The sequence below is a fragment of the Alnus glutinosa genome, chromosome 8 (genome assembly GCF_958979055.1).
Source record: "Alnus glutinosa chromosome 8, dhAlnGlut1.1, whole genome shotgun sequence".
In the NCBI taxonomy this organism is placed as follows: Eukaryota; Viridiplantae; Streptophyta; class Magnoliopsida; order Fagales; family Betulaceae; genus Alnus; species Alnus glutinosa.
This window is the reverse complement of record NC_084893.1, coordinates 19,637,434-19,665,201: the sequence shown is the minus strand read 5'-3', so window position 1 is coordinate 19,665,201 and position 27,768 is coordinate 19,637,434. Positions and strand designations below refer to the sequence as shown.

General features: G+C 37.7%; 1 protein-coding gene across 1 annotated transcript; it reads left to right on the top strand.

Annotated features, from left to right (window-relative positions):
• On the top strand, window positions 1-27,756 carry LOC133875196 (probable LRR receptor-like serine/threonine-protein kinase At1g53430). Its single transcript, XM_062313230.1, has 24 exons — window positions 1-541; window positions 2,312-2,477; window positions 3,353-3,424; window positions 3,580-3,648; window positions 3,758-3,829; window positions 3,912-3,983; window positions 6,181-6,252; window positions 6,333-6,404; window positions 6,521-6,592; window positions 6,681-6,752; window positions 6,862-6,930; window positions 8,167-8,235; window positions 8,387-8,452; window positions 8,624-8,695; window positions 8,910-8,948; window positions 9,043-9,092; window positions 9,207-9,577; window positions 9,721-9,916; window positions 9,994-10,128; window positions 25,167-25,285; window positions 25,444-25,654; window positions 25,747-25,984; window positions 26,535-26,685; window positions 27,115-27,756. The coding sequence occupies exons 1-24, from the start codon at window positions 427-429 to the stop codon at window positions 27,541-27,543; spliced, it is 3,069 nt and encodes a 1,022-aa protein (XP_062169214.1). The 5' UTR covers window positions 1-426; the 3' UTR covers window positions 27,544-27,756.
• Window positions 27,757-27,768: the final 12 nt, after the last annotated feature.

The window sequence follows — 27,768 nt, the reverse complement described above, 5'->3', positions numbered from 1 at the left end:
GTCACTATGCGCAAACCGATCCAAAGGGAAAACCGGTTGTCCTTCTGTCTGTCTGTCCGCGTGCAATAAATATTGCCGCCACTGCCATACCGTGTTGGTTCTCTTGTTTTTGGTAAAACTTAAGACGTTCACTGAAAAAAGAAAGAAGCAACAATTTTCGTGTGTTTTCGGCGGCTCTCTTGATCTTTTCTAGTCAATCTTTACGACCGTACTCGTACGAATTTTTGTGCTTTTGTTGCTTTTGATTTTTTCCTTCTCGCTGAACGTTTACAATTTCCACTTATGTTTAAACCCAAACCCCCGGTTCTCTCTTAGCCATTTCTTCCAACTACTCTTCGTCTCCGTGTCATCCTCCGGGCTTTATTTGGGTCATCGACCATTTTTGGTTCACAGGACTTGGCAGTTTGAGTTCGTTTTGCAGAGGAAATGGGGTCCGTGATCTCAGACAGGGCTGTCCCTGTTCTTCTTCTGGGCATTTTGCTTTTGAATTGCTTCACTGAGTTTGGAACGGACGCTCAGGCGCCTTTGGCACAAAATGAAGGTACTTTTCTGGAACAGTTGCATTCTTCGCTGTTGTGTGACGGTTTGCTTTCAGAATTTTGCTTCATTTTTTACTTCTGTGCAACCGAACAAGCATTTTGTAGAACAAGTGGTGTGCACAGTTTGGCGTGCGAGTTTGCTCCGTGAATTTCATGGTTTTTGAGACGAAAACTTCAACATGCATTTCTGAATCTCTGTTGTTAATCTCTTTTTCTGCTTCTATGTTCTTCTTCTACGCGATCAAATTGTGGGTTAATTATTGGTAGTTTCTTTTTGTGTTTCAGTTTTAGAATTCCACTCCACCCCAAGAACACACACACACACACACACAAAAAAAAAAAAAAGAGGAGAAAAATATTGGAAAATTAAATGAGTAACTAACTGTAGGTGGGGGGCCCAATTGGTAGTCTTTTACAACTTGCATGAATGGGTTAACTTTTGATCGAGATTAATTCATTATTTGTGGTCCAATGTGAGATTACGTTACGTATAATTCTTTCCTGGATCGATCAGGAGCTTTTGTCTTTTCTTTCAGTGTCCGTAAGTTGTCACACAGTGCTTAAACAAGGGCATAATCGTCGTATTTATTTATTATATATTGGGCTAAATAATGGGATAATCCTTCCATTATTGATAAAAATATCCCCAACCTACGTGAAAATGGGATTCAATTTCAACTACTTTGTGTACAATTATTACTAGAAGTTAAAAGAAAAGATATTTTTGGGTAATTTTTCAACGGTTTAGATTTAACTTCAAATTTTATATATATTTTAACAGCTAAGCCCGATTCGATTGAAAATTCTCTGTTGGAGTGGTGGTCTGGATTTTTGTTTTTCTTAACAGTATTTGGAGTATATTTAATTGACCACTCGACACGTAGAAAATTGGTTGTATTTTTTTTTTGTTTTAGATTTTGTCTTGTAGCAATCATAGAGTGGCGATGCGACTCTTCAATTAATTGAGGAGGAATATAAAATAAAATCCGACGCTTTAGGGTTGGATTGGCTTGCCAGCACGGCTTTAATTAAGATCAAATTAATGCGAATTGAAATTTGAGTTTACTTACTTTTATTGGATCGCCTCAACCACGTTATTGTTATAATGTGATTGTATGTTAGAAAAGCGTCAGTTTCTGATTGATGGTTACTTGTTGGGTCCTTTTTTTCTTTTCTTTTCTTTCTTTCTTCTATTTTTTTTTTTAAAAAAAAAAAGAAGAAAAAAAGAAAACAAATAAATATTTGGTTTGACTGGTCTTAATTCATTGCTTTATTTATATCTATTTTATGAAATGTGAATGTGCTCGACGTTATTGCTCAATCACTCTTTTGAATATCTTGTCCATCATCTTACTTTGGCCGGACTGAGACCAAGAATTTTGTGATTTAATTTGGTGTTTCACCATATGATGCTATATAAATTTATGCCTCGTATTTCGCATTTCATGTCTTAAATAAAATAAAAATTCGGAATTCTAACTTTTTATTAGAGTTAAAATGGAAAATATGAGTGTGATGTCTTTTATAGCAAAGATGCATGTGAGTATTGAACTATGCGTAAACTTGGGTTATAAAGAGGGGTGCTTATTCCCCATAATTGCCATTTCAGATCGCTTTGTGAAAGAAAAGAAAAAATGGTATATTAATTATTTTGCACTGAGAATTAAGTTGATGTCTTTTGGTTTGTTTCCTTTTTACTTGGATGATTTGTAACTTTTATTTCTTTAATTGTTCATATAAACGCTGATTACTAATTGATTTTTCTGTAACAGTGAAAGCTCTTGAAGCAATATCCACAAAATTAGAGAACCTAAATTGGAGCATCAATGAAAATTTTTGCACTGACGTCGGAAGGATGAACTCCATTGATAGCAAGAGCAATCCTCTAAGGAACATCACATGCGACTGTAATAACACTGTTTGCAGTATCATAAACATGTATGACCCTTAAATTTTTATTAATAAATATGCACCTAAATATACACAAATATATATAGGCATTTATTGTGCAGGTTCTTTATGGCTAGCAAAAAAATGGTTGCATATTTGGCTTGATGCTTTACTATTGATATATAATAGTTGCAATATACATGGTATCCTTGATAAAGAATTGTTCACAAACATGTATTGCATGATGTTTTTCGATCTAACAAATACTAGAATTCTGACTCAATTAGGATTAAGTTATATCTTGTTCTTATTTCGTGATGCCATGTGTATTAGTTTTAATTTCAAACTAAATCTTTCAGTCTAGCAGTATACTACAGTGGACATATTTCACATGCATACAGGGGTGACCATGTGATTTTTCTCCATCTTGCTTCGGCCAGCATTGTCCTTTTAGTTTATAAATAAACATTTCACAAGCCAAGTTGGCCTCATTGGTCATGTCCTGAAAGTGCCAATGGAAATCAAGCCATCACCTGCCTAATTTTTTATAGGGCATTCCCATTTGTTCTCTAATATTTGGATGAATGCAAGTAAATTCTTGTTTCATTTATAATATGAAGTGTTTCAAGTGATGTGGACAAATTGGATTACCTATATCTTGTAATTCCTGACCTTAATCATCTGTATTGCTTGTTTCCTATGAAGTATGCCATGGCAAAATCTTATATTTACTTGGGACTAAACCTTCAATAGTTTTGAATCAAAATTTGAAAAGTTAATTAAGTAGTCTTTGTTACAGATTGTCGGAACCGAACATCGACTATTACTACGAAGTGATTATTTTATGCAGATTCTTAGTCTTTATCTCAAATTTTTCTTTTATGCTTTCGTCTCTTTTATTTATTTATTTATTTGTATGACAGCGAGCTGAAGGGTTTCAATTTATCTGGAGTTCTACCAGCTGAATTTGGAAATCTTACTAATCTGCGACAACTGTAAGGGAAACACAATCATGGTGCTCTTTTCTAAATTCTACGTAGTTGTTTAATATTTTAGTAATGTTTGAGTGAGTTCATGGAAGATTGGGACCCTTTTTGTATGATGACGTGTAACTGAGAAAGACTAAGTGAATTTTATTTTATTTAAACAGTGATCTCACTCGCAACTATATCAGTGGATCAATTCCTACAAGTTTTGCTCAGCTCCCTCTGGTCAATCTGTAAGTTATTATTAGCATATGTATATATGAGGTCCTTTGTTATTTGCCATGCAGGTATTGACCAAGGGGTCAACAGGTTGGCTAATTTGTAACACTTGGTATTCTGCAGGTCCCTTTTGGGAAACCGACTAAATGGTAGCATTCCTAGGGAAATTGGTGATATTGGTTCGCTTGAGGAGTTGTAAGTCATGAATTCGAGTTTTATGCCTAATGAAAGAAGAATGATGTACAACCTGGATTACTGATTAAGTCGCATTTTGCAGGGTCTTGCAAGATAATCAGCTTGTTGGACCTCTTCCTGAAAGCCTAGGAAATTTGATAAACTTGCAAAGACTGTAAGACTGCTGTCTTCATTTGTCCTTCTAATTTCTTTTTTGCAATAATACTTTATCCTTGTTATTCTAGTTGTCTACTTCTTTCACTTCCTTCTCTCTGTTTTTTCAGTTTTTTTTGGTGAGATAATCTTTTGCAAATAATGTTTTCTGGCTTTAAGCTGCCAACCCATTATGTTTTATGTTTTCTTCTCCTTGTTTTGCGCGCGAGCACACACACACACAAAAAAAGAAAAAGAAAAAAAGTGTATTCTGATCCATAAATTGAATAACATGAAACAGAGGTGAGAGAATGTGAGAAAGAAAGAAAAAGACAAAACAATTGTGTTCGTGGAAGAGAGAACCAATGTAGTCTTGATATCAAAGAGTTGAAATAATAAAATTATATAAATTCCCTCATATAATAAAATTAAAATATTTTACCACATAGGTGATACATGGTTGTTGTCATCACTCCAGGTGAGCAGATATATGACCAAGTACTTGACCCCCGCGGCTGTCTGGTATGAAGTCGGGTAGCAACACCTGAGGGGCATCTTCAAATTCACCCCCAGCTTTGTCCCTTACCTATGAAAAAGCCCTCGCTTTCGTACTCTGAAAATTCCTGGTCTTTATCTACTCAAGAGGTTCATTATGCCATCGAATCCTTGACCCTTGTATAGAACACACAGTGTTGAGGTTTTGTGAAAAATAATCTTTACCTCTCTACTTGCCTTCGAGAGTTCCATTCAATATATAATTGATGAGTTACAACAGTTTGTATTTGATACAAAGACGACAACACAAAGTTGAGATAAACTATAACAAAGAGTTTATGTAGAAATACATCATGAATCCTTCTGAGTAGATGAGTCCTTTTGAGTTTTATCGTCAGTAGAAGTAGGAGATTGTAGTTCATTATCCATATCCTTAACAACCCACAAGTTTGACAAGTTACATGAGGCAATTGGGTTCTTCAGGGAGGCCAACAAAAATATAAAAGCTCAGTCTACTGAGGATCCTTTATGAGTGAGAACCCATAATTAGCGTTCTCACTTGTATTATTTATATGGTAAGGATAGAAATTTCTTACAAACCGATTTGTAAGAACTTTTTTACAACCCACATATAAAAGTGACATGTATCTTTTAAGCATATGAGAATCACATGTTTTTTTATTAATATTATTAAAAAAACACGTGAGAAGTACATGCTATTAAAACAACATGTGTTTTTCATATGCCAAGGGATACATGTCAATCTTAAATATGGTTTGTATGAAATTTCCTACAAACCGGTTTGTAGGAAATTTCTGTCCATATGGAAAATGCTAGAGATACTACCAATTTCACTACACTTCTTCTACAAAATGATGTGATATCTTATGTGGCAACTATCACATTAGCAACTTAAAAATTAGAGAAATGATGCACTTACATCTTCTATATATCTATTGTACATCTTCATATAATCAAGTTTCAATCCACCATTGAATTTGTGGGACCCAATGTGGGTCTCATAAATCCAAGGTTGATTTAAAAAGCACAATTTAGATGTACAAAAAATGTATAGGAAATGTAAAAATATCATTTCTCTAAAAATCATAGTAGTTAAGTTGTTGACATGGCAAAAACAATATAAGTGCCATGTTAGTTTGTAAATAGTATGTTGTAAATTTTGTAGTGTATGTAGCAATGCTCTATTTATATTAGGACTAAAATAATAAAATTACATAAATGCCCCCAGATAATAAATTAAAATATTTCACTATATCAACATCATATGTGCAATGAAAAGGCACTGAGTGTGGAACAATAGAAGACGAATGAAAAATATAATGAGCTAATTTTTTGGTTTTAACAACATCCAGTGGGTCTGAAATTTTTCTCGAGTTTGGTCTGGTTGTATGATTTTAGGTTACAAATGCATTTCTTTTTTCTCAAATATGTTATTCATTTTCATTCAAAAGTATAGCTCATTAAGTTACTTGTATTTATTCTGTCTTATCTGGGTTGAATGAAATAAAACCTCCTGTTTGTCATGTCTGGCTTGAACCTATTTCTGTATGCAAGGCTTTACTGCTTGTTACTACTTCTGTAACTGTGCCTACACCTCATATCAATGTTAAACATCAGTACACTTTGTTTTGTATGCTACCACAACTTTTTGCCACATCGCTTCAACAAGGGAATGTGTGACTGAATATTTCTGTATTTTGCAGCATTCTTTCTGGAAACAATTTTACAGGCCCAATACCAGAAAAATTTGGCAATTTAAAGAACTTAACTGATTTGTAAGTAATGTAATATGACATGATTACTCGGACATGTTGTGTTTAGAATTCAGAAATTCTTAGAACTTTACTGCCTGCAGTAGGATAGACGGGACCAAAATATCGGGGAAGATACCTGATTTTATTGGGAATTGGAAGAAACTTGATCGACTGTGAGTATTATACTTCATTCCTTTTATCTTGCCATATTTCCCGTTTGGACATATGAATTTAAAATCTTTTAGTTTTTCTTTTTGGTATATGAGGAAATATTAAATTTTTTTTGCAGTTATATGCAAGGCACATCCATGGAGGGCCCCATTCCTTCCAACATATCCCTGTTAACAAACTTAACTCAACTGTGAGTGTTCCTGTAGCAGACATTGATTAGGAACAGGAAATCTGGAAGATATTACAATCGATTTTCACTGATCTGAAATTTTTGCCAGGATGATATCTGACTTGAACGGATCGAGCAGTAGATTCCCTGATTTGGAGAAATTGACAAATTTGGAGTATTTGTAAGTTCTATATTTACTTAATTTGCTACTATGAGTAATCAATCATATTGTGATTGATTGTGCAGTTTTCTTACTTTACCAAGTTGTTGGTCTTATTCCTGTGCCTCAGGGTGCTGAGAAATTGCTTAATCACTGGTTCAATCCCAGCCTATATTTTATCGATGAAGTTGAAAAGAATGTAAGTTGCTTGACATGAATCTACTTATGGACCTGAATCTTTTTCTCTATATCCAGGTTTAAAACTGTTTTATGTTCTGGACTTCTTTGATTGTAAGACATCTTATATTTTTTATTCTGACAAGTGTTATGAAGTCACTTGAGATGAACCAGAGTTGGATTGAAATTTACAGACTATTAAAGTTTTGATTTATTGTTCATCTAACTTGCCGTTGATTGCTGACACTACTTGTTATTAATTTTATATGATACTACCATGTTGTCGAGAAGCAGGATTGATTGCTAAGGGAGATCGTTCCTCCAAAATACAAATTTGTAGATTTTTATTCAATAAAAGTTTGGCCGTATGGCATCTAGTTAGCTTATATGGGACTTAAACTCTACCAATAGGGAAATTAACACTTTATTTTTGGTAATTATTGGAAAACCAAACACATAAAGCATATTACTCCTAATAGTCGCCAACCAACTAACTGACCAAACTCTGACTAAAATAAATAAATAAAATCAGATTAGATACCAATTTCTATATAGTCTAATGGTACTTCTTTTCCTTCCAATATGGAGGCTTGGGATTCAACCTGTCATGGATGTGGAATCTGGGATTAAGCACGTTAGACTACTCTTTTTTCTTTTCTTTCTATAAAAAAAAGAAAAGAAGGTTACTTGTTCTCTCCGTTCTTCTCTGTTTGTATGCTAGTTTTAGCAAGAGGTTTCTTATTCACATAGAAATCGTTCACTCTTTTGAAACTAGGGTTTAATTTATTACAGTTTGTCTATTTATTCTCTTTCTCTCTCTCTCTCTCTCTCTCTGCTCTTAAATTTTTTCTTTTTAATATTTTGGTTCTCGTTGTTATCCATGAGTAGAAAATTTATTTAGACTTTGAGATACTAGAGGTGCTTTCGTATGTCCCATGGCAATTGAATCATTTCAATTCAATAAATTCTGCTGTTTATCCCCTTGCTTTTCAAATCAGCCTATAATCTATAAGCCTCTGAATGTATAGAAATTTTTCTCAAGATTGTATGGAAAGAAAATATAATATCAACTACTAACATGTGGTGATGGATTATTTCTACAAGAAACTGCATTTTGGTTTATAGAATTTTGCTTGAATATATTAGTGCAACAAAATGGAAAACAAATTATATTAAAGAAATTTGATTCCGTTATATAATGTCTTCATTAGTAAAATATATAATTTATGCTCATATGAGATTTGTTTCTATCTTTTAGAGACCTGAGCTTCAACAATTTGAGTGGTCCAATTCCAGAGACAAGTATGAACGAGGAGCTAGATTACATGTAAGCCATATGCGCACACAAAGAAAAAATTACATAATGATGCAAATGTTTCATGTTTAATTTATATCTCAATTATCTCTGTTTTATCCTTCACTGTGACTACTCACTCATTTGGCAATAAACAAGACAAACATATATTTTGTAAATGTAGGTTTTTGACCAGCAACTCATTGACTGGAAAGGTGCCGAGTTGGATCTTGAAAAGCAAACATGCAATGTATGTCTACTATAAGCTGAGAATCTTTATTTCATTTGTCTGTAAACTTTATTCTTCCTCCTTTTTGATTGCGAGATCTCGTGAGACTTGTGATGAACTGTAATCTCTCAATCAATTATCATTCTTTTCCAATTAAGAACTGTCATAAAGGGATGATGACATGTATTGCAGGGATTTATCTTACAACAATTTTTCAGCATCATCTGAATCATCTGATTTTAGTTGTGAAGTACAGTCACCTGTGTAAGTTTCTTTAGTATTAATCACTGCTGTTTTCAAAGCTTGTCTTATCAAAGAGGGAAGAAAAGAAATTCAATACAATTTCTTTTATATCGATGCTAACCTATATATATACTTGCCTGACAAATTTGCCCTCTTTCATTACTTATCAAAAAAAATAAAATAAAAAAAAAATCACCCTCTATCATTGCCCTAACCTATCTTTATTGTCAAACAGGAATTTGGTTTCCGGTTATTCATCCCTGGAGATTGACTCGTAAGTTCTTTGCTTTAGTACACCTTTATTTTACTTGCTGAAACTTCATTAAAAACAAAAATTATTTAACTTCACCTAAATTTTGAACTTCCAGAAGTCGTTGGTGTTTGAAGAAGGACCTCCCCTGTTCCCAAAAACCACAATGTAAGTATAGACACATATGTGGTTGTGCTTTTATGAACTGTAGTAGCTTATGAGTCAAGCTATTTGAGACAATGATGGAAGTATGGTATGATAAAATTACTTTTACATCTGCAGATTATTCATTTTTTATTAATTGTGGTGGGGATGGAATGAATTTCGAAGGGAACAAATATGAACAGGACATAAACGCTCCATCTGATGGAGCGTCACACTTTAGTTCTTCTGAAAAATGGGCTTATAGCAGTACAGGGGTTTACACAGGCAAGAATGGTGCTTCCTACATAGCAAAAAATACATTTTCTCTGAATGTGGTTGGTCCAGAATTCTACCAGACAGCACGACTTGCCCCTCTATCACTTAAGTACTATGGCCTTTGCTTGAGAGAGGGAAGTTACAAAGTAAAGCTTTATTTTGCTGAAATAATGTTTTCTGATGACCATACATTTAGCAGCCTGGGAAAGCGCATATTCGATGTCTCAATTCAAGTGAGTTCATAGAGGCTTTTCATGATTAGGATATACCATGTAGTATGATGCCTTTCAAGATTTTGCTTAACTTCAAAAGAGAAAGGATGTCAATTTTTGGTTGAAGCTTGTGACGTTTTTTATTTGATTTTTTTTTTTCTCAGGGGAATTTAGTTTTGAAGGATTTCAACATTATGGAGGCTGCTGGAGGTGTTGGTATAGGCATCCATAGGGAATATGATGTTCTTGTTAATGGTAGTACTTTGGAGATTCATTTATACTGGGCAGGGAAAGGAACTACTTCCATTCCTGACAGAGGTGTCTATGGACCTCTTATATCTGCCATTGCAGTGACACCAAGTAAGTTTCTCTCGTGATTTAGAATCTTTACCCTTTCTATTATTGACTTTTCGTGTAAGATTTCTCTATTCTTGTAGACTTTGGCACTGGAAAGGGTCTACCTGCTGGAGCTATTGCTGGAATTGTACTTGCATCATGTATGCTCCTTGTATTGATTTTGGTAGTTCTCCGAATGAAGGGTTACCTAGGGGGGAATGACCTTGAAGATAAAGGTAAAATTAATCTTATAAAAAATATATGCATAGAAAGTACTGACCAGCCACTCTTTGATGGTTAATCTTTGCTAGTTAGGAGTAGAGTAGGCAGTTATTTTGTGCTTTGTTTGGTCACTAGGAGTTACATGTGCAGAATTTTAACTAGGAAGCTGAACTATTAACCCTCTCTCTCTCTCTCTCTCTCTCTCTCTCTCACACAAACAATCAGGGAGAAAAGATGGGCGAATAATGGTGGTTCTCTCTTTGTGTATGTTGTGCAAAAGACCACAATTACGGTAAATAAGACAAAACAATCACACACAGAAATACCAAAATTTTCGTGGTTCCCTCAATGTGAGGTACGTCCACAGGGGGAGGCGATCACGAAAAAATTCACCATCAAAGATGAAACACAAAATAGTAAAGAGAAAATACTTAGAAACCAAAGCTCCAATACACGAAAATCTCACTTACAACAATTACAAGGCCAGGTCTATTTGGGATGGCATTGTGGAAAAGATGAAGCACTAGTTGGCCAACTAGAAAATGATGTATTTGTCAAAAGGCGGCAGGGTCACCCTTATTAAAAGCATTCTTTCCAATCTACCTACATACTTCTTGTCTCTCTTCCTCATTCTTGCTGGTGTGGCCAATCTTATTGAGAAGCTTCAACGAGGCTTTTTATGGAGAGGGATAGGCGAAGAATTTAAATATCATTTGGTTAATTGAGTCAAGGTTTGTTCTCCGATCTTTGTGGGTGGGTTGAGTATAAGAAATTTGCGAATGTTTAACCACACTCTCCTAGGTAAATGGTTGTGGCGGTATGGGACTGAAAGAGAAGTGTGGTGGATTCTTACCCTGGATAATCTCAAGAAACGGCATATTATCGTGATAGACAGATGCTACATGTGTAAGAAGACTGGTGAGTCTGTGGATCATCTTTTTCTTCATTGCGACGTGGCTTCTGCTTTGTGGAGTTCTCTCTTTAGTCGTTTCGGGTTGTCCTGGGTTATGCCTAGACGGGTTATCGACTTGCTTGCTTGTTGGTGGTCCTCTGGAAGGCTGAAGAGTGTTGCAATGTGGAAAATGGCACCTATTTGCCTCTTTTGGTGCCTTTGGAGAGAAATGAACAATAGAAGCTTTAATGATCTAGAATGGTCATTGGAGGAGATTTTATCCTCTTTTTACCATACGTTGTACCTTTGGACTACGGTCTTTGTGTTCCCTTTGTCTTTTAACTTTGATGTATTTCTTGATCGTTTTTCTCTTTTTACTTAGGTGTTTTCTTTGTATGCTCCCAGTGTACTAAGGGGTGCATTACGCTTTCAATGAGATTAATTTATTACTTATCAAAAAAATGTTTTGAAGTTGTATCAGGATTGAAGATTAATTTGGCGAAATCAAAGATAGTTTCTGTTTGCGATGTGGGAGATTTAGAAGGTTTGGCTTGCATTATTGGCTGTAGAGTATCGTCTTTGCCAATGAATTATTTGGGTTTGCCATTGGGTGTATCTTACAAGGCTATATCTATTTGAAATGGCATAATTGAAAAAATGGAACGTTAGTTGGCTGGATGGAAAAGGTTGTATTTATCTATTGGAGGTAGATTGACTTTGATAACAAGCACTCTTTCTAATTTGCCTACTTACTACTTCTCTATTTTCCCTATTCCGGTGGGTGTGCCTAATAGGATTGAAAAACTTCAGATAAACTTTTTATGGGGTGGAATTGGTAACGAGTTTAAGTTCCATTTAGTGCACTTGTCAATAATTTGTACTCTGATGAAATCAAGTGGGTTGGGGCTTAGAAACTTGATTTAGTTTATCAAGCCCTATTGGGTAAATTGCTATAGCGTTATGTTATGAAGAGTGATGCTTTATGGAGGTTGGTGATAGAGACTAAATACGATAGCTTAACGAGAGGTTGGTGTTCCAAAGAGGTAATAGGGCCATTTGGAGTGGGCGTGTGGAAATATATAAGGAACATGTTGGAAACTTTCTCAAAATTTGTTAGATTTGAGGTGGGTGATCGGTAAAAGGTTAGTTTTTGGCTTGATGTGCGGTAACCATTGAAGATGTTGTATTCGGATTCTTTTAGTATTGCGCTGTGTAATGATGCATCGGTGGCGGATCTCATGCAGTTACAAAGTGGAAGTATTCATTGGAATATAGAGGATTTAGAACAAGCAGCATGCATTGCCTGGTATTCGGATTCAGTAGAGGATTTAGAAAAGTGAGCTTGTTTCTTACTATTCCAAGAGATCAAAGAATCACAAGAAACATGCACCAACTCGTGACAAACCGCCGAGTATTAGGACATCCGGTCTAATCCGCATCACTATAAGCAACAAGGCGAAGAGGAGAGCCAGTTGGACAGAACAACCCACGACCAGGCGACCCCCAAAGATATTGAATGATACAGCGAACAGCAGCTAAATGAAGGTGGCATGGAGTTTGCATAAACTAACCTGCTAGACAGCGAAGGAAATATCAGGTCGAGTAATAGTCAAATAGTTCAAGTTGCATACCAACTATCGAAACACAGGAAGATCAGAAAGAAGATCACCCTCATCACTTCGATATTTAAAATTGACCTCCATAGGAGTATCCACCGAAGAAGAATCCTGAAGACCAGACAAGCTAATCAAATCCTGGGTATATTTGTGTTGATTCAAGAATATACCTGAAGAATCAGTATGCACTTCCAACCCCAAAAAATACGTAAGAGGACCAAGGTCTTTCATATGAAAAAAGCCTGAAGATTCTACTTGAGGTGGGCAATCAAGTTGGAGTCGGTGCCAGTAATAACAATATCATCCACATACACAAGTAAAAGAATGAGTCCAGTCGGAGTCTTGCAAAGAAACAAAGAGGAGTCATATTGGCTTTGAACAAAGGAGAAGTGAAGTAGAGTAGACCTGAATTTTTCAAACCATGGCCAGGGAGCCTGTTTTAAGCCATAGAGAGACCGCTTTAACTTACACACAGCGAAAGACAAAGAATAAAACAAACCTGGAGGAGGAGTCATGTCAATATCCTCTTTGAGATCACCATAAAGAAATGCATTTTTTACGTCCATCTAGTGAAGTGGCCAGCCTTGGGAAGCGGCAATAGAAATAACCGTACGCATTGTGGTCATCTTCGCCACCGAAGCAAATGTCTCCTCATAATCCACCCTATATTCTTGCCTATTCCTAAGGGCAACTAATTGTATCTTATACCGATCCATAGTCCCATCAAATCGGAGCTTAATCGAGTAAACCCATTTACAACCGATGGCTTTAACAATAAAGGGGCAAGGAACCATGTCCCATGTATGATTGTCCTGGAGAGCTTGAAGTTTCTCATTCATCGCTTTTCGCCAACATTCATGTTTAACAGCCTCGAAAAAGTATGCAGGGATAGAAATAGAAGACAAAGTAGTATTAAAAGAAGTGTGGGAGAGACCATACTGATTAGGAGGACGTGATACTCAGACAGATTGTCGAGGACTAGGCTCAGTGGGCATGGGAGAACTGATCATACCTGTCTCGGATGACATGTCAATCTCAGGATAAGGTGTCGGAACAGTTTCGGATGAAGGTCAGTCTCAGGAAGAGGAAAAGTTGGTAGATGTCGAGTATACACAATTCCAGGTTTGAACCATTCAGGGAGAGGAGTCAATTCATCAAAACAAGGTAGAGTACTAATCTCAGGCCAATGACTGAACATGTGTAGAAAAGAAACATTGATTCTCAAAGAAAACAACATTACAAGATATACGAAATTTTAGGCCTGGCGATGGTAAGTCAGTGTCAGAAACCCCTTCACCGACTTCCGACTGAAATAGTTAGGGTATTTACCCAACTTTTTTTCGAGAATGAATATTTTCGAAATTTTCGGATAATTCAGAATAATCGAATAAATCGGTAATTGTCAATCGGATAAATCGGTAATTCAATCATTACTCAACAAGATTACAAGAAGATTACAGCCTAAAATTCCAACAAACCCAATAACCCAAAACTCTCAAACAATAATCAAACCCACACATCACAATTAAATCAAAGACATAAAATAAACCCACTTCAAAACATATTTCATTAACCACAATGGAATAAAAGGAGGAGAAAAGGAGTGGGAATGGTTACCTCGATGGCTCGATTCAGTTGAACACGAGGGTGAGAGAGACATCGAGACTCCACAGACCACAGTGACTGAGGCGAGAGAGAAAGAGAAAGACGGGCGACTGGCAAGCTAGGCGTGGGCAGCTGAGCAAGGGCAATAGATGGGCGTGAGGAGTGAGCGGCGGGGAGGGAGTGATCTATGCTTAGGTTAATCGTCATCGTGTGTGTGTGTGTGTGTGTGTGTGTGGACCTTCAATAGCAAATGATGCAGTTTGGAGGAAAAAATCGACTATATAGAGTCCCAAAACGACGCCATTTTGGTACTCTAGTTGGGTCAATAACCGTTGAAAATTAGCTTTTCACCGATTACCGGCCAACTATTATTTCATAAAATAAATTTATTCCGATTTTTGTATTTTTAAATATACAATAGGCGGTCGAAGGCAGTTCGGTGGGTTTTTGGTAGTGGGTAATCAGATAATTTGCCCACCCCTACAAAATTTGTTAGAGCAATAATCCTAGTAAACATAACATTTGTGTGAAATACTATAACCCATAAAGGCACATTTAACAGACTGAGCAGAGAGTTTGTAACGTTCATGAGGAGGTAAATGAACAAAACAAACACATCCAAAAGTATGAAGATTAAGATAGCTAGGATGCTGATGATACAAACGATAATAAGGAGAATCAAAATTCAAGACCTGAAAGGGCAATCTATTAATTAAGTAAACTGTAATAGATAATGCCTCAACCCAGAATTTAGAAGGAACAGATGCTTCAAGCAATAAGGTTCGAACAACATCCAAGAGATGTTGGTTCTTTCGTTTTGCCACCTCATTTTGCTGGGGAGTACAAGGACAAAAGCGCTGAAAGACAATTCGTTTGTGGTGTAAGAAATCATGAAACTCGTGGGACATGAACTCCCCACCAAAATCAGACCTCAACATCTTAATACCTGTAGAAAATTGGTTCTCAATATATGCGACAAAGGTTTGAAAGATAGACAGGACATCAAATTTGGCCCAAAGAAAATAGACCCAAGTATACCGACTAAAATCATCTATGAATGTCACAAAATGTTTATATTGAGCATGAGAAATTAAAGGAGAATTGCTCCATACATCACTATGCACAATATCAAAGCATTTTGCAGCACGACTACCATGAGAAGAAAACGAAAGAGTCTTGCTCTTACCAAGTTTGCATACAGAACAGTCAAATGACAAATTTTTAGAAACGTGTTCTTTATTGCCTAACAAACAAGAATTTAACATATGAGATAGAATAACAGAGTTTGGATGACCCAAACGTTTGTGCCTTACTTCGAATAGAGTATTCTCTGTCATACAAGCCAAAGAGAAACAACTAGGAATTGAAAAGTGCAGTGGAAATAGTCTGCCAACTTTAGGCCCCTTCGTGAGTATCTTTTCCGACACCTAATCCTGCACAAGACAACCATCACGAGAGAAATGGACTTCATAGTTTTTTTCAACTAATTGGCACAACTGAAATAAGACTATTAGAAAGTCCAGGAGATACATAAACATCTTTGAATCAAGAGTTGATATCTCATTTTTCATTAATAGCTAAATGACTCCCATTAGCTACCTGAATTTGGGATGAACCATGATAAGGACGAACATTGCACAAAGTATCAGATGATATGGTCATATGATTGGATGCAGCAAAATCAATAAGCCAAGACTTATACGAAGTAGTACCATTATCTTGAAGCCCTAAGGCAAAAAAGGCTAACATAATCATCTGCTGGACCATTTTAGGAGTAAGGACAGATGATCCGGCCGCAAAAGAAGAAGCTGAGGACATCTCTGGAGCAAAAGAGGTGTTCACTATAGCCTAATAGGCGGTAGCTTGACGATTTGGAGGCCAAGTGAGACATTCTTTGATAAAGTAACCCTGTCTCTTACAGTAGTTGCAAGATTCTTTGCACAGTTGGTGACAATATGACCATACTCTTGAGCTGAAACACTAGACCTTGCGCATATCCTTACCCTTACCTTTCCTGTAGGCTGCATAGGCTACTAGATTCGAGTTGAAATCTTGCTGGAACATAGCCTTTGTGAGAAGACACTATTCCTCGCAAAGTAATTCTCCAAAACAAACATCCAAAGATGATGAAGGATTCCGATTCATTAAATTTGAGCGAGTTTCCTTAATTCAAGGCACAATTTCATCATAAATTGACCTATCTTGCTCTGCTCATGAACAACCTGAACAGCAGAGAGAGATGCAGCAAGTACCTTCGCATAAACCATATCAGAAAATTCTCCCCACAAATTTTGAAAACCAAAAAGATACTCCTGAATGGAGAGATTGCCTTGAGTGTAATGGCGTGCGGTATTATTCTGGTAACTAGCAATCTCATATTCCAACTAAAAACGGTGTGCAGTATTATCCTAGTAATAAACCTTCAACAAGTACTCTCACATAGTCTTCGCAGACTTATAGGCCCTCAGATTGAGCATAAAAAGAGAATCGACGAACCCTAAGATCAAGGACATCACAAGTGCATCTTTGACCTTCCACTTAGCCAACTCCTTAGGCTCTGTAGGAGCTGGATCACTACCGTCAATATGGCCCCACAACTCTTTTCCCATAACAAACAATTGAAACTGAAGTTCTCAAACAGAATAATTTTTTCCAGTAAACCAGACCCCGAAAGGCTCGCTAGAAGACATGATGAAACCAAAATAGAATCAGAAATTATAAAACCTGATAAAGGAGTAATAGGCCCACCAGATCTGGTGGACAGCAAGCCCAAGTCCACCAAACTTGTTGAACCTCAAGCCCAAGCCCACCAAACAGCAACCTTAAGAGCCCACAATTACCAGTCCACGCTCACCGCACCAGAACCTGCGAACAACACCAAATCCCCGACAGCGCCAAATCACCGGAAACACTCCTCCAGAACCCGTCGACAACTACCACAGATCGCCGGGAACACTCCAAGATTGCACAGAACGTGCCGACCACCGGGTCGAATGGTATTTCATGAAATACGTGCTTTGTATTTCATGAAAGTTTCCAATTCCAAAGACTACTGGGTCAAAACTAACTTCCAGAAGCGAGCGTTTGCTAGATCATTTGCTGGAAGGTTCGATTGGTAAAGCTTCAAAGAGCACCGTTCGCTAGGCTGTCCGAACGGTATGTTGCTTTACAGATCCAGAGACCACCGTTCGCCGAGCAGTTCGGAGCACCGTTCGAACACTAGTTTTCCAGAGTTCACTGTTCGCTGAGCCTTTCAACGGCGCTGTCAAGAACTAGTATTCAACCTAGTTCCGTTCAAACGGTGGGTTGGACCGTTCGAACGCGGCTGCGTTTTTTCCATATTTGGGTCTCCTAATTGCTCTAGTAAACCTAGTTTTCAGAAGTCTATTTAAAGGGCTCTTAGAGCACGATTTTCTAAGAAACTAGAGGTAGTATTTTCAAAGAGCTTAGAGCTTAGTTTCTTTGTGCTAAAAGAGAAATTTGTTATATGGTCTTTCAAGTATATTTCTCTTAGAGTCTTTGTTGTAAACTACAATCATTCATTAACAACTGAAGTTTACCGGAGTTTTGGTAAAGGAGATCAAGTAGAAGAATTGTCTAGAGGTTCTGAGAAAACTACTGCAGTAGCAGGCAAGTGGGTCACTTGTCTAGTACAAGAGTGTTTCGAGTGTTTCAATTGCAAAGGTTTAGTAAGTATAAACATGTTGTAATTTCTCATTCTTCTATAGTAGATTGATTTCTTGGGTTTGGCTACCCCGGAGTTGTTTAATTTTGAAGCGTTCTTCCAAAGGTTTTCATTTCGTCACCAAATTACTTGTGTTGATTGATTTATCGCTTTCATTATATTTGGTGAATATTCGTGAGGTTGCTTAATTTTAAATTCCGCATTAGTTTGGCATACACGGATTCACCTATTGAACCTCCCTTCTAGGTGTTGTTGGAGTCTTAGGCTATATTTTTCGCAAAGGCCTTCAAGGTTTTAGAGAATTCAAGTTCCCAATAGGCTCATTTGTAAGCATGTTTGAAGACCATTCATATGGAGGTGTTTAACAAGCTCATTTGAAAGATGTTCGAGCGCAATGAGTATTGAGCTAAATCAGAGACACCCGGTCATAGGACGTACGAACGCCATTCAAGCGTTGGCAGTGGTAAAACTGTGAAACCATAGTATGCGTTCAAATGCGTCATTAACCCGTTAAAACGCCACGGTCTCAGTGCTTTTTCTAAACCAACTTGCACCTTAAACCACGGTTTTACCAAGGTCTATATAAGCCTTATAATTCACGATTTTCAACAAAACCTTAGGCCATTATTTTGTGTTCTTAGAGAGAGCTTTTGTATCCCTACGCCTTAATTCTCTTATCTCTCATAGACTTCATTGAACCACACAAATCAAACCTTCAGTCACCAGAGTTCCAGGTTGTAGAAGCTTGATAGCAAAATTGCAACAATTTTGGAGCTATAGCGATAGGAAACAAACGAATCATTTGTTGGGGTACACATCGGGTTTTTACTACAAAGTTTTTGTAAGTATAAATTGATTGTAAATTGTTCTTCTATATAGTTGATAAGTTTCTTGGGGTTGGCTGCTCTCAGAGTGATTTTACTTTTGAAGAGTTTTTCAAAGTGTCCACTTCATCACCAAATTTGTATCTATCTTATTTTATGCTTTGTTGGTATTTGGTGATCTTGTGTGTGGTTGATATTTTAAAATTGCTAGTGATTCTTATGACTATCAAGAAAACAAACACCTATTAATTCCTTCCCCTCCAACCAAACCCCCCCCCCCCCCCCCCCCCCCCCCCCCCCCCCCAGCGGGTGTTATATGTGTCGTTTGGCTTATGAAATTTCATAATTAGCCCTTGAAGATAGAGGTCCCTTTATCTACATTTTTTGCATATTTTACTTCCACCGCACTATATTTCAAACGAGCCACTAGGAATGGATTAATATCACTGTCAAGTCCCTAGCTCATGTAACTTTCATTATCTTAATTTCATAATTATGTTGGACTTTAAAACAATTTTTCAAAGCACTAAATATATATTTAGATATTTTTATATATATAAGAATACTTTGAAAAATCTCACCGGTTGGTTTTCTTTTAAGTCCAAATCAACTGAGTATACTACTCTCTGTTTGAGATTGGTGGATTTCTTATTGAGCATCTACATATTCTACTCATTATACATGCAGCCCTTTATGGGGCATCAACGGTTGACATCATCAAAGTTTATATGTACAATAAATAAACTATATAAACCTCTCAGGTCGAAGGACAATAAGCAAATTGTGATAGAACAACCTTTCAACTGGCATTGATCACTCCATAAGGCGTTCTTGATATTAGATCCAATTTAGTGTATGTACTTGTTGTCAAAAATATTATTTGAATGGCTGAATATAGCCTTGAGTTCTGTCCATTATAAAGACTTTACATGAATGCTATACATGGAAAGAAAATAAAGTAAATAAAGTCCCGCATGATTCTAACCCTATACATACAAATCATAATCGGGCAAATATATATGCCAACTATACAAAATAAGAGATGGAGAAATAAGGAAAGAATAAGAAAGAAATAAGGAACAATTATGGACAGCACAGCTGTCCATTGACAGCCCCCCTCAAATTGATGTAGGGTGATCAACAAGCATCAATTTGCCACTTAGGAAGCAATGTCGATGACGGGTGAGCGCCTTGGTGAAAATATCCGCAATTTGGAGATCAGTGGAAATATGTGGAAGAGAGATAATCCCAGCTTCAAAGGCTTCCCGGATAGAGTGACAATCCACTTCAATATGCTTGGTGCGCTCATGATAGACAGGATTGGCCGTGATCTGAATAGCACTGGTATTATCGGCATAGAGAGGTGTAGGGTCGGTCTCAACAAAATCTAACTCAGCAAGCAAACCACGAAGCCAAATGATTTCTGAGCAAGCAAGGGACATAGCGAGGTACTCAGATTCCGTAGATGACTTAGAGACTCGGTCTTGCTTCTTACTTTTCCAGGAGATCAAGGCATCACCTAAGAACACACACCAACCAGTGATGGAGCGACGAGTATCCGCACAACCAGCCCAATCAGCATCACTATAAGCGGCAAGATGAGTAGAATTGTGGCAGGAAAGAATAAGCCACGGGCAGACGTACCGTGAACATAGCGTATAATTCTTCGGACAGCAGCCAAATGTAGATGACGAGGAGTCTGAAGAAACTGGCTGACCTGCTGAACAGCAAAGGAAATGTCCGGTCTAGTAATGGTGAGATAAACAAGGCTCCCCACCAACTGCCGGTATAGGCTGGGATCAGCAAGTAAGTCACCTTCATCTTTGCGAAGCTTGACATTCAATTCCATGGGAGTATCAACAGAAGAAGTCTCTTGAAGACCAGCTGTAGCCACCAAGTCACTAGCATACTTATGTTGATTGAGGGAAATGCCGGAGGGACCACGATGCACCTCAAGACCAAGAAAATATGTGAGAGACCCAAGATCTTTCATATGAAATGACCCAGAGAGATGAGTTTTGAGCTGGTCAAGTAAAATAGAATCAGAACCAGTGATCACAATATCATCAACATAGACCAATAGAAGAACAATACCCATGTCCGATTTCCGAAGAAACAAAGAGGAGTCATACTTGCTCTGCTTGAATGAGAATTGCAATAAAGTGGTGCGAAATTTATCAAACCAGGCCTTCGGAGCCTGTTTGAGACCATAAAGAGAGCGACGAAGCTTACACACGTGTGAAGTCGGAGATGAAAACAAGCCTGGAGGTGGCTTCATGTAAATACATTCTTTCAGATCCCCATGGAGAAAAGCATTCTTAACATCCATTTGATGTAGGGGCCAATCATTAGAAGCAGCAAGGGCAAGAATCGTACGAACAGTTGTCATTTTAGCCACTGGAGCAAAAGTTTCTTCATAATTGACACCATACTCCTGATTATTTCCAAGAGCAACAAGCCGAGCCTTGTAACGGTCCAAACTTCCATCAGATCGAACTTTGACCGAGTAAACCTATTTGCATCCCAGAGGCACAACAGTAGGAGGACAGGGCTCAATGTCCCAGGTGTGATTGGCCTCTAGAGCGGCAATTTCTTCCTACATAGCCTGTCGCCAACAATCATGCTTGGCAGCATGTGAGTAACAGTTGGGAATATCAAATTGGCCAATGTAGCAGTGAGAGCTGAAATAGAACTGTCAACACTGGAAGAAGAAAAACCATACCTATCCGGAGGTACAGACACTCGAGAAGAGCGACGAACCAAAGGCACAGTAGGTGCTGTCACGGACTGAATCTGGAGCGCGGTAGGATCAGATACTGGGTGAGCAACCGGAAGAGACTGTGGGCGGGAGCGTCTTGTATACACCATACCTGGTTTAAATCGGGAACTAATAGGAGGAAGATCTGAGGGCCACTCCTCAAAGGAGGGAAGAACCACAGTAGAGGTCGATGACAGAGAGGACACAGGAAAGAAAATGTTGGTTTTCAAAGAAAATAACATTCCTAGAAATACGAGTACGATGTAAGATAGGATCATAACAAACAAATTCCTTTTGACACACATTATATCCCAAGAAAGCACAGCGGACAGATTGAGCAGATAATTTATGTCGCTCATGAGGAGGTAAATGAACAAAGCAGACAACCAAAAATACGAAGATTATCATAACTAGGTTGCTTAGCAAATAAGCGGAAATAGGGAGACTCCATATGTAGAACTTGAGTAGGTAAACGGTTAATCAAGTGAGTAGCCGTTTTCATAGCCTCAACCCAAAACATGGACGGAACAGAAGATTCTAACAAGAGAGTACGTACCACATCAAGGAGATGACGATTTTTGCGTTCGGCTACTCCATTTTGTTGAGGAGTGGATGGACATGAACGTTGATGAAGAATACCATTAGATGCCAAGAAAGCCTGAAACTCAGTAGACAAATATTCACCACCGGAATCGGTGCGTAATGTCTTAATAGAAGAAGAAAATTGATTGGTAACGTATGCAAAGAATTCAGTAAAAATACGAAAGACCTCAGATTTAGAGCGAAGAAAGTAGACCCAAGTAAATCTGCTATGATCATCAATAAACGTCACATAGTATTTAAATCTTTCATGAGAACTCACTGGGGAAGGACCCCAAACATCACTATGTATAAGTTCAAAGCAGTGAGATGCCCGACTAGCATGCAAAGGAAAGGGAAGAATTTTGCTTTTACCAAGTTTAAGAAGCACACTCAAGAGAGAAAGAAGAACTGTTTTTATTACCAAGCAAACCAGAATTCAATACATGAGATAAAATCTGAGTATTGGGATGGCCCAAACGACGATGCCACACCATACTAAGATTGGAAACATTATTACAAGCAAAAGACTGAATAGAAGAAACTGGAGACGAAACTGGAACAGGTAAAAATAGTGGAAACAAGCGCCCCACTTTAGGTCCCTTCGCGATCTGCTCCCCCGTTACCTGGTCCTGCACAACACAACCATCACCAGAAAATTTAACATCACAATTGTTTTCAACTAATTGGCCAACGGAAATAAGATTTGTGGAAAGCTGAGGAGCAAGAAACACATCAGTTAGCGTAGGAGAGGCATCTCCGACAGCAGCTATGGGTAGAGAACTGCCATTGGCAGTCTGGATGACAGAGTGACCAGCATAGGGCCGAACATGACGCAAAGCAGTATGAGTAGGAGTCATGTGATTAGAAGCGGCCGAGTCCACATACCAGAGGTTAGGAGAAGTGTTACCTTGAAACCCCATGGCGGATAAGGCGGAGATCAGAATCTGTTGTACCATTGCTGGAGTGCAAAAATCTGGTGCAGGAGGAGCGGCTGGAGCAGCAGCAGGAGGGGGAAGAACTGAAGTCTGAAATGCCTGGGCTGGACGATTCGAGGGACAAATACGACACTCCTTGATAATGTGACCCTTCTTCTTGCAATAAGAGCAGAATTTCTTAGGACAATTAACAGCAATATGTCCAGATTCCTTGCAGCAAAAACACTGCAGTGTCCGAGAATGGAGAGGTGGGCCACGGCCTTGGGCAGAGAAGGCCACAGTTGCAGCCCCAGAACTGCCATGAGATTGCTCCAAAAGAACTTGAGTACTAAGACGTTGTTCTTCACGAAGTAACTCACCAAAACAAACATCAAGAGAGGGAACCGGAGAGCAATTCAGCAAAGAGGAACGAACGGATTCAAATTCTGGGCGAAGTTTCATAAGAAACTGATCACGCTGGGTAGCAGCGTGAAGCGATTGAATGGTAGAGAGAGCAGCAGCAGGAACATCCGCGGTAACCAAGGCAGCATATTCATGCCAAAGAGTTAGAAAACCCGAGTAATAGTCTTGGATGGAAAGACTATTATGCTGAAACATGGCAATTGCATGCTCTAACTGAAATCGACGAGCATCATTGGCTTGAAGATAAACCTTCTTCAAATAAGCCCACATGGCTTGAGCAGACTGATGAGGTCGCAGATGAGTGACAATGTGAGACTCCACTGAACCAAGAAGCCAGGACATGATACGTGCATCAAGCACAGCCCAGGACGGAGAAGACCCGTCACCCTTCAATTTCTCAGAAGCCGACCCAGATTCAACATCCGTGCCATCAATATGACCCCAAAGAGCTTTACCCTTGAGAAAAAATTCAAACTGGAATGCCCAGGTAGCATAATTGGTGCCTGTAAACTTAACACACACAGGAGCAGAATCCATAGAGAGCCCGAGAGGAGAGAATGACCAAGAAAACCACCGAGAAATACAGCACCGACTACCCAGCAGTGACCGAGAAACAAGAAACCAACCACCGAGACCGCAAACAGAGGTAGCCAAGAAAACCACCGAGAAAACCACCGAGAAAGACAGAACCGCGTGACCGAGAAAAAAACACCGAGTAGTGCCGAGAAACAGAACCCACCGAGACTTCAAACAGAGGCTGCCGAAAACACCAAAACAAGCTGCAGAAAGTCGTTCCGAGAGACTTGAGCCAAGAAAATTGTGCCGAGATGGACAGAGCACCGTGCGGTGAAAAACCAAAAAAAAGAACAGAAAACCGAGAACCGAAAAATTGTAGAAAAAGAAACTTAGCAATTTAGCTCTGATACCATGTCAAAAATATTATTTGAATGGCTGAATATAGCCTTGAGTTCTGTCCATTATAAAGACTTTACATGAATGCTATACATGGAAAGAAAATAAAGTAAATAAAGTCCCGCATGATTCTAACCCTATACATACAAATCATAATCGGGCAAATATATATGCCAACTATACAAAATAAGAGATGGAGAAATAAGGAAAGAATAAGAAAGAAATAAGGAACAATTATGGACAGCACAGCTGTCCATTGACACTTGTTACATTTTACACCCACTTGTCTACTTAAGGTCACTACCTCAATGATGAAGTAAATCATCCTATCTGATAACAGTACAACAACTGTAGACTTAAGCGGTATAATAATTAGTTAGTATCCACAACCTAAAACAATTTTGGGTTTACAAGGGACTGAAAAATCATTCCTCCATGCATTTGGTTCATTAACTCCAGTATGATTTTTCTACAATGTTACCCAAACAAAATCTATGCAAGACATTTCATGTCACAATTACCCATAATAATTGTGCATGTGGAAATAAAATTTATTATCAAATAATAAATTCATAAAATTTGTTTTTGAGGGCATATAATTCTAACAATACGTGTAGAAGATGGTGAAAAAGAAATGCAAGACAAAAATGCAGAATGAAGTGTATTTTGGTTTTATCAGTATAACGTCCCACTTGAAAGACAAAGCCTCCCTTTGTATGGGTGTGTGTTCTTGTCTGTGTATCCTCTAGAGACAGATTCTATCAACTTTTTTTATTTTTGTTTTTCTTCATTTCCTTCTCTATTTCTCCCCAAAAAAATTTAACTTCTTCTCTTCTTACAGAACTACGTGCACTAGATCTACAAACAGGTTATTTTACTTTAAGACAAATTAAAGCTGCCACCAGTAACTTTGACCCTGCAAACAAGATAGGCGAAGGAGGCTTTGGGCCTGTTTTCAAGGTAAGTATGGATTATTGGTTTTTAGCTTTGGTAAATGTAACCACTTGCAAGACTTTGGCAATGCCACCGGCTTAAGCACGAATGCAAGATAAGTACTAGTTAGTCGTAGAAAAATCATACCTAAAATATGATTCTTGAATTGCTTTTCTTGATCTTAGGGTGTACTATCAGATGGTGCTGTAATTGCTGTTAAGCAGCTATCCGCCAAATCGAAGCAAGGGAACCGTGAATTTGTCAATGAGATAGGCATGATTTCTGCATTACAACACCCAAATCTTGTGAGGCTTTATGGATGTTGTATCGAAGGAAACCAGTTGTTACTAGTATATGAGTACATGGAAAACAATAGTCTTGCCCGTGCAATTTTTGGTAAATCCTTCACTAACATCCACCTTTTTACATATTCCAAGTGTAAGAATAATAGCAGAAAATCTCTTTCTCTCTCTTGGTTTCCAATTTAGGTCGTGAGGAAAACCAGCTACACTTGGATTGGCCAACAAGGAAGAAGATATGCTTGGGAATAGCAAAGGGATTAGCTTATCTTCATGAGGAATCAAGGTTGAAAATCGTTCACCGAGACATAAAAGCTACAAATGTGCTCCTTGATAAGGATCTAAATGCCAAGATATCTGACTTCGGTTTAGCTAAACTTGATGAAGAAGAGAACACGCATATCAGCACACGAATTGCAGGAACAATGTGAGTTCTCTCTCTCTCTCTCTCTCTCTCTATCTATCTATCTATATATATATATATATATATTCCCCTTCATTTAGCTTCTCTAAATGTTACTTGTTTCTTGTATGTCTGAGTTTTAACATGGGCACTAAAAACATTGAGTAATCATTTCTTTCTAGTGGAGTATGTATCTGATAATAGAGAAATGTATATAATTAGTTTGGATTTGATATAATGTGTATAATATGTAACCCTACTTTTCCCAAAAGAATAAAAGACGTAATATACCAACTATATATATGACTATTCTGCATCTGATTTTCATAGAAGCAGCATATTCTATTTAAACCCTGAAATTTTCATATTGACATTCAATATTATAGCAGTGACGTTATGTAATGGGTTGCACTATCATTTATATACAGTGGCTAATCTGTGAGCAGAAAACCTTATACTTGGTATATCTTTTAGATGCTTTTCTAATGGGTATAAGAAGCGTGTCTTAGCTGTCATTGACGAATGCCTAATGACACATGTACTCACTGTTCTAATCCTGTCTGCTTTTTTTCAGTGGTTATATGGCTCCTGAATACGCAATGAGGGGTTACTTGACTGACAAAGCAGATGTTTACAGCTTTGGAGTAGTTGCTTTGGAGCTTGTTAGTGGGAAAAGCAACACAAATTACAGACCAAAGGAGGAGTTTGTTTATCTGCTGGACTGGGTAAGCTATATTTGGGACATTCTTTCATTTCTAAAGGATCTTTTTGTCTACACTTCTGACTGTTATATGTAGCATTTGCATATTTATATCACATAAGTTCAGGACAGAGAAAATGATATTTTTATTTTGTTCATAAGAATTCCCAAAATCATTAAAAGGAATTTTAATTATGTGTTTTCTTGGAAAGCTATAAAATTCATTTGAGTGGGACAAAAACAACTTACCAAAATGAAGTTTACACAAAAATTAAATATTGTTGTTTCAATGTGGGATCTCATCAAGGAAACTTCTCAAACCTCCTTTCTCGACATATTTGTGTTAAATTTTTGTATCCATATAATCTTTCATGCGTTTCATCTTCTCTAACTTGGCAAGAAATGCAGAAGTTCATGACTTTTTTTGCTTTGCTTCTTTTACATGTGATTGAAGGCCTATGTCCTAGAGGAGCAAGGTAACCTGTTAGAGCTTGTGGATCCAAAGCTCGGTTCAAGCTACCCCCCCGAAGAGGCAATGAGAATGCTCAATTTGGCTCTCTTATGCACCAACCCCTCTCCCACTCTCAGACCATCAATGTCTTCCGTAGTAAGTATGCTTGAAGGAAAAATTGCAGTTCAAGCACCAATAATCAAGCGCAGTGAAACAAACCTGGATGCAAGGTTCAAAGCCTTTGGGAAATTATCACAAGACAGCCAAACACAAATCTCTACATTTTCACAAGATAGTCAAATACAGAGAGAAATTTCAATGACTGGGCCTTGGACTGATTCATCCGTTTCTGTCCATAGTAAGGATGAGACCCGAGACCATTCTTCATCGAGCAGGCTTCTTCAGGATCTATATGATGTAAATTTAGATTAACTGATTAATATATAAGGAGAAGAACAAATTAAGATTATGGTATTCTTTTCTTATTTTGGTTAGATTCTTACGTAAATTTAAGGAGCTATTTGACAATTGTTTATACTGTTAGAAAAACAATAGAGCAAAGATGCTTTTAGATTATTTAGCAGATTCGTATAGAGAAAGTTACATGAGTTTGTCTTTTAATGAGATTCTGTAGCACTGATGACATTCTGCCTATTG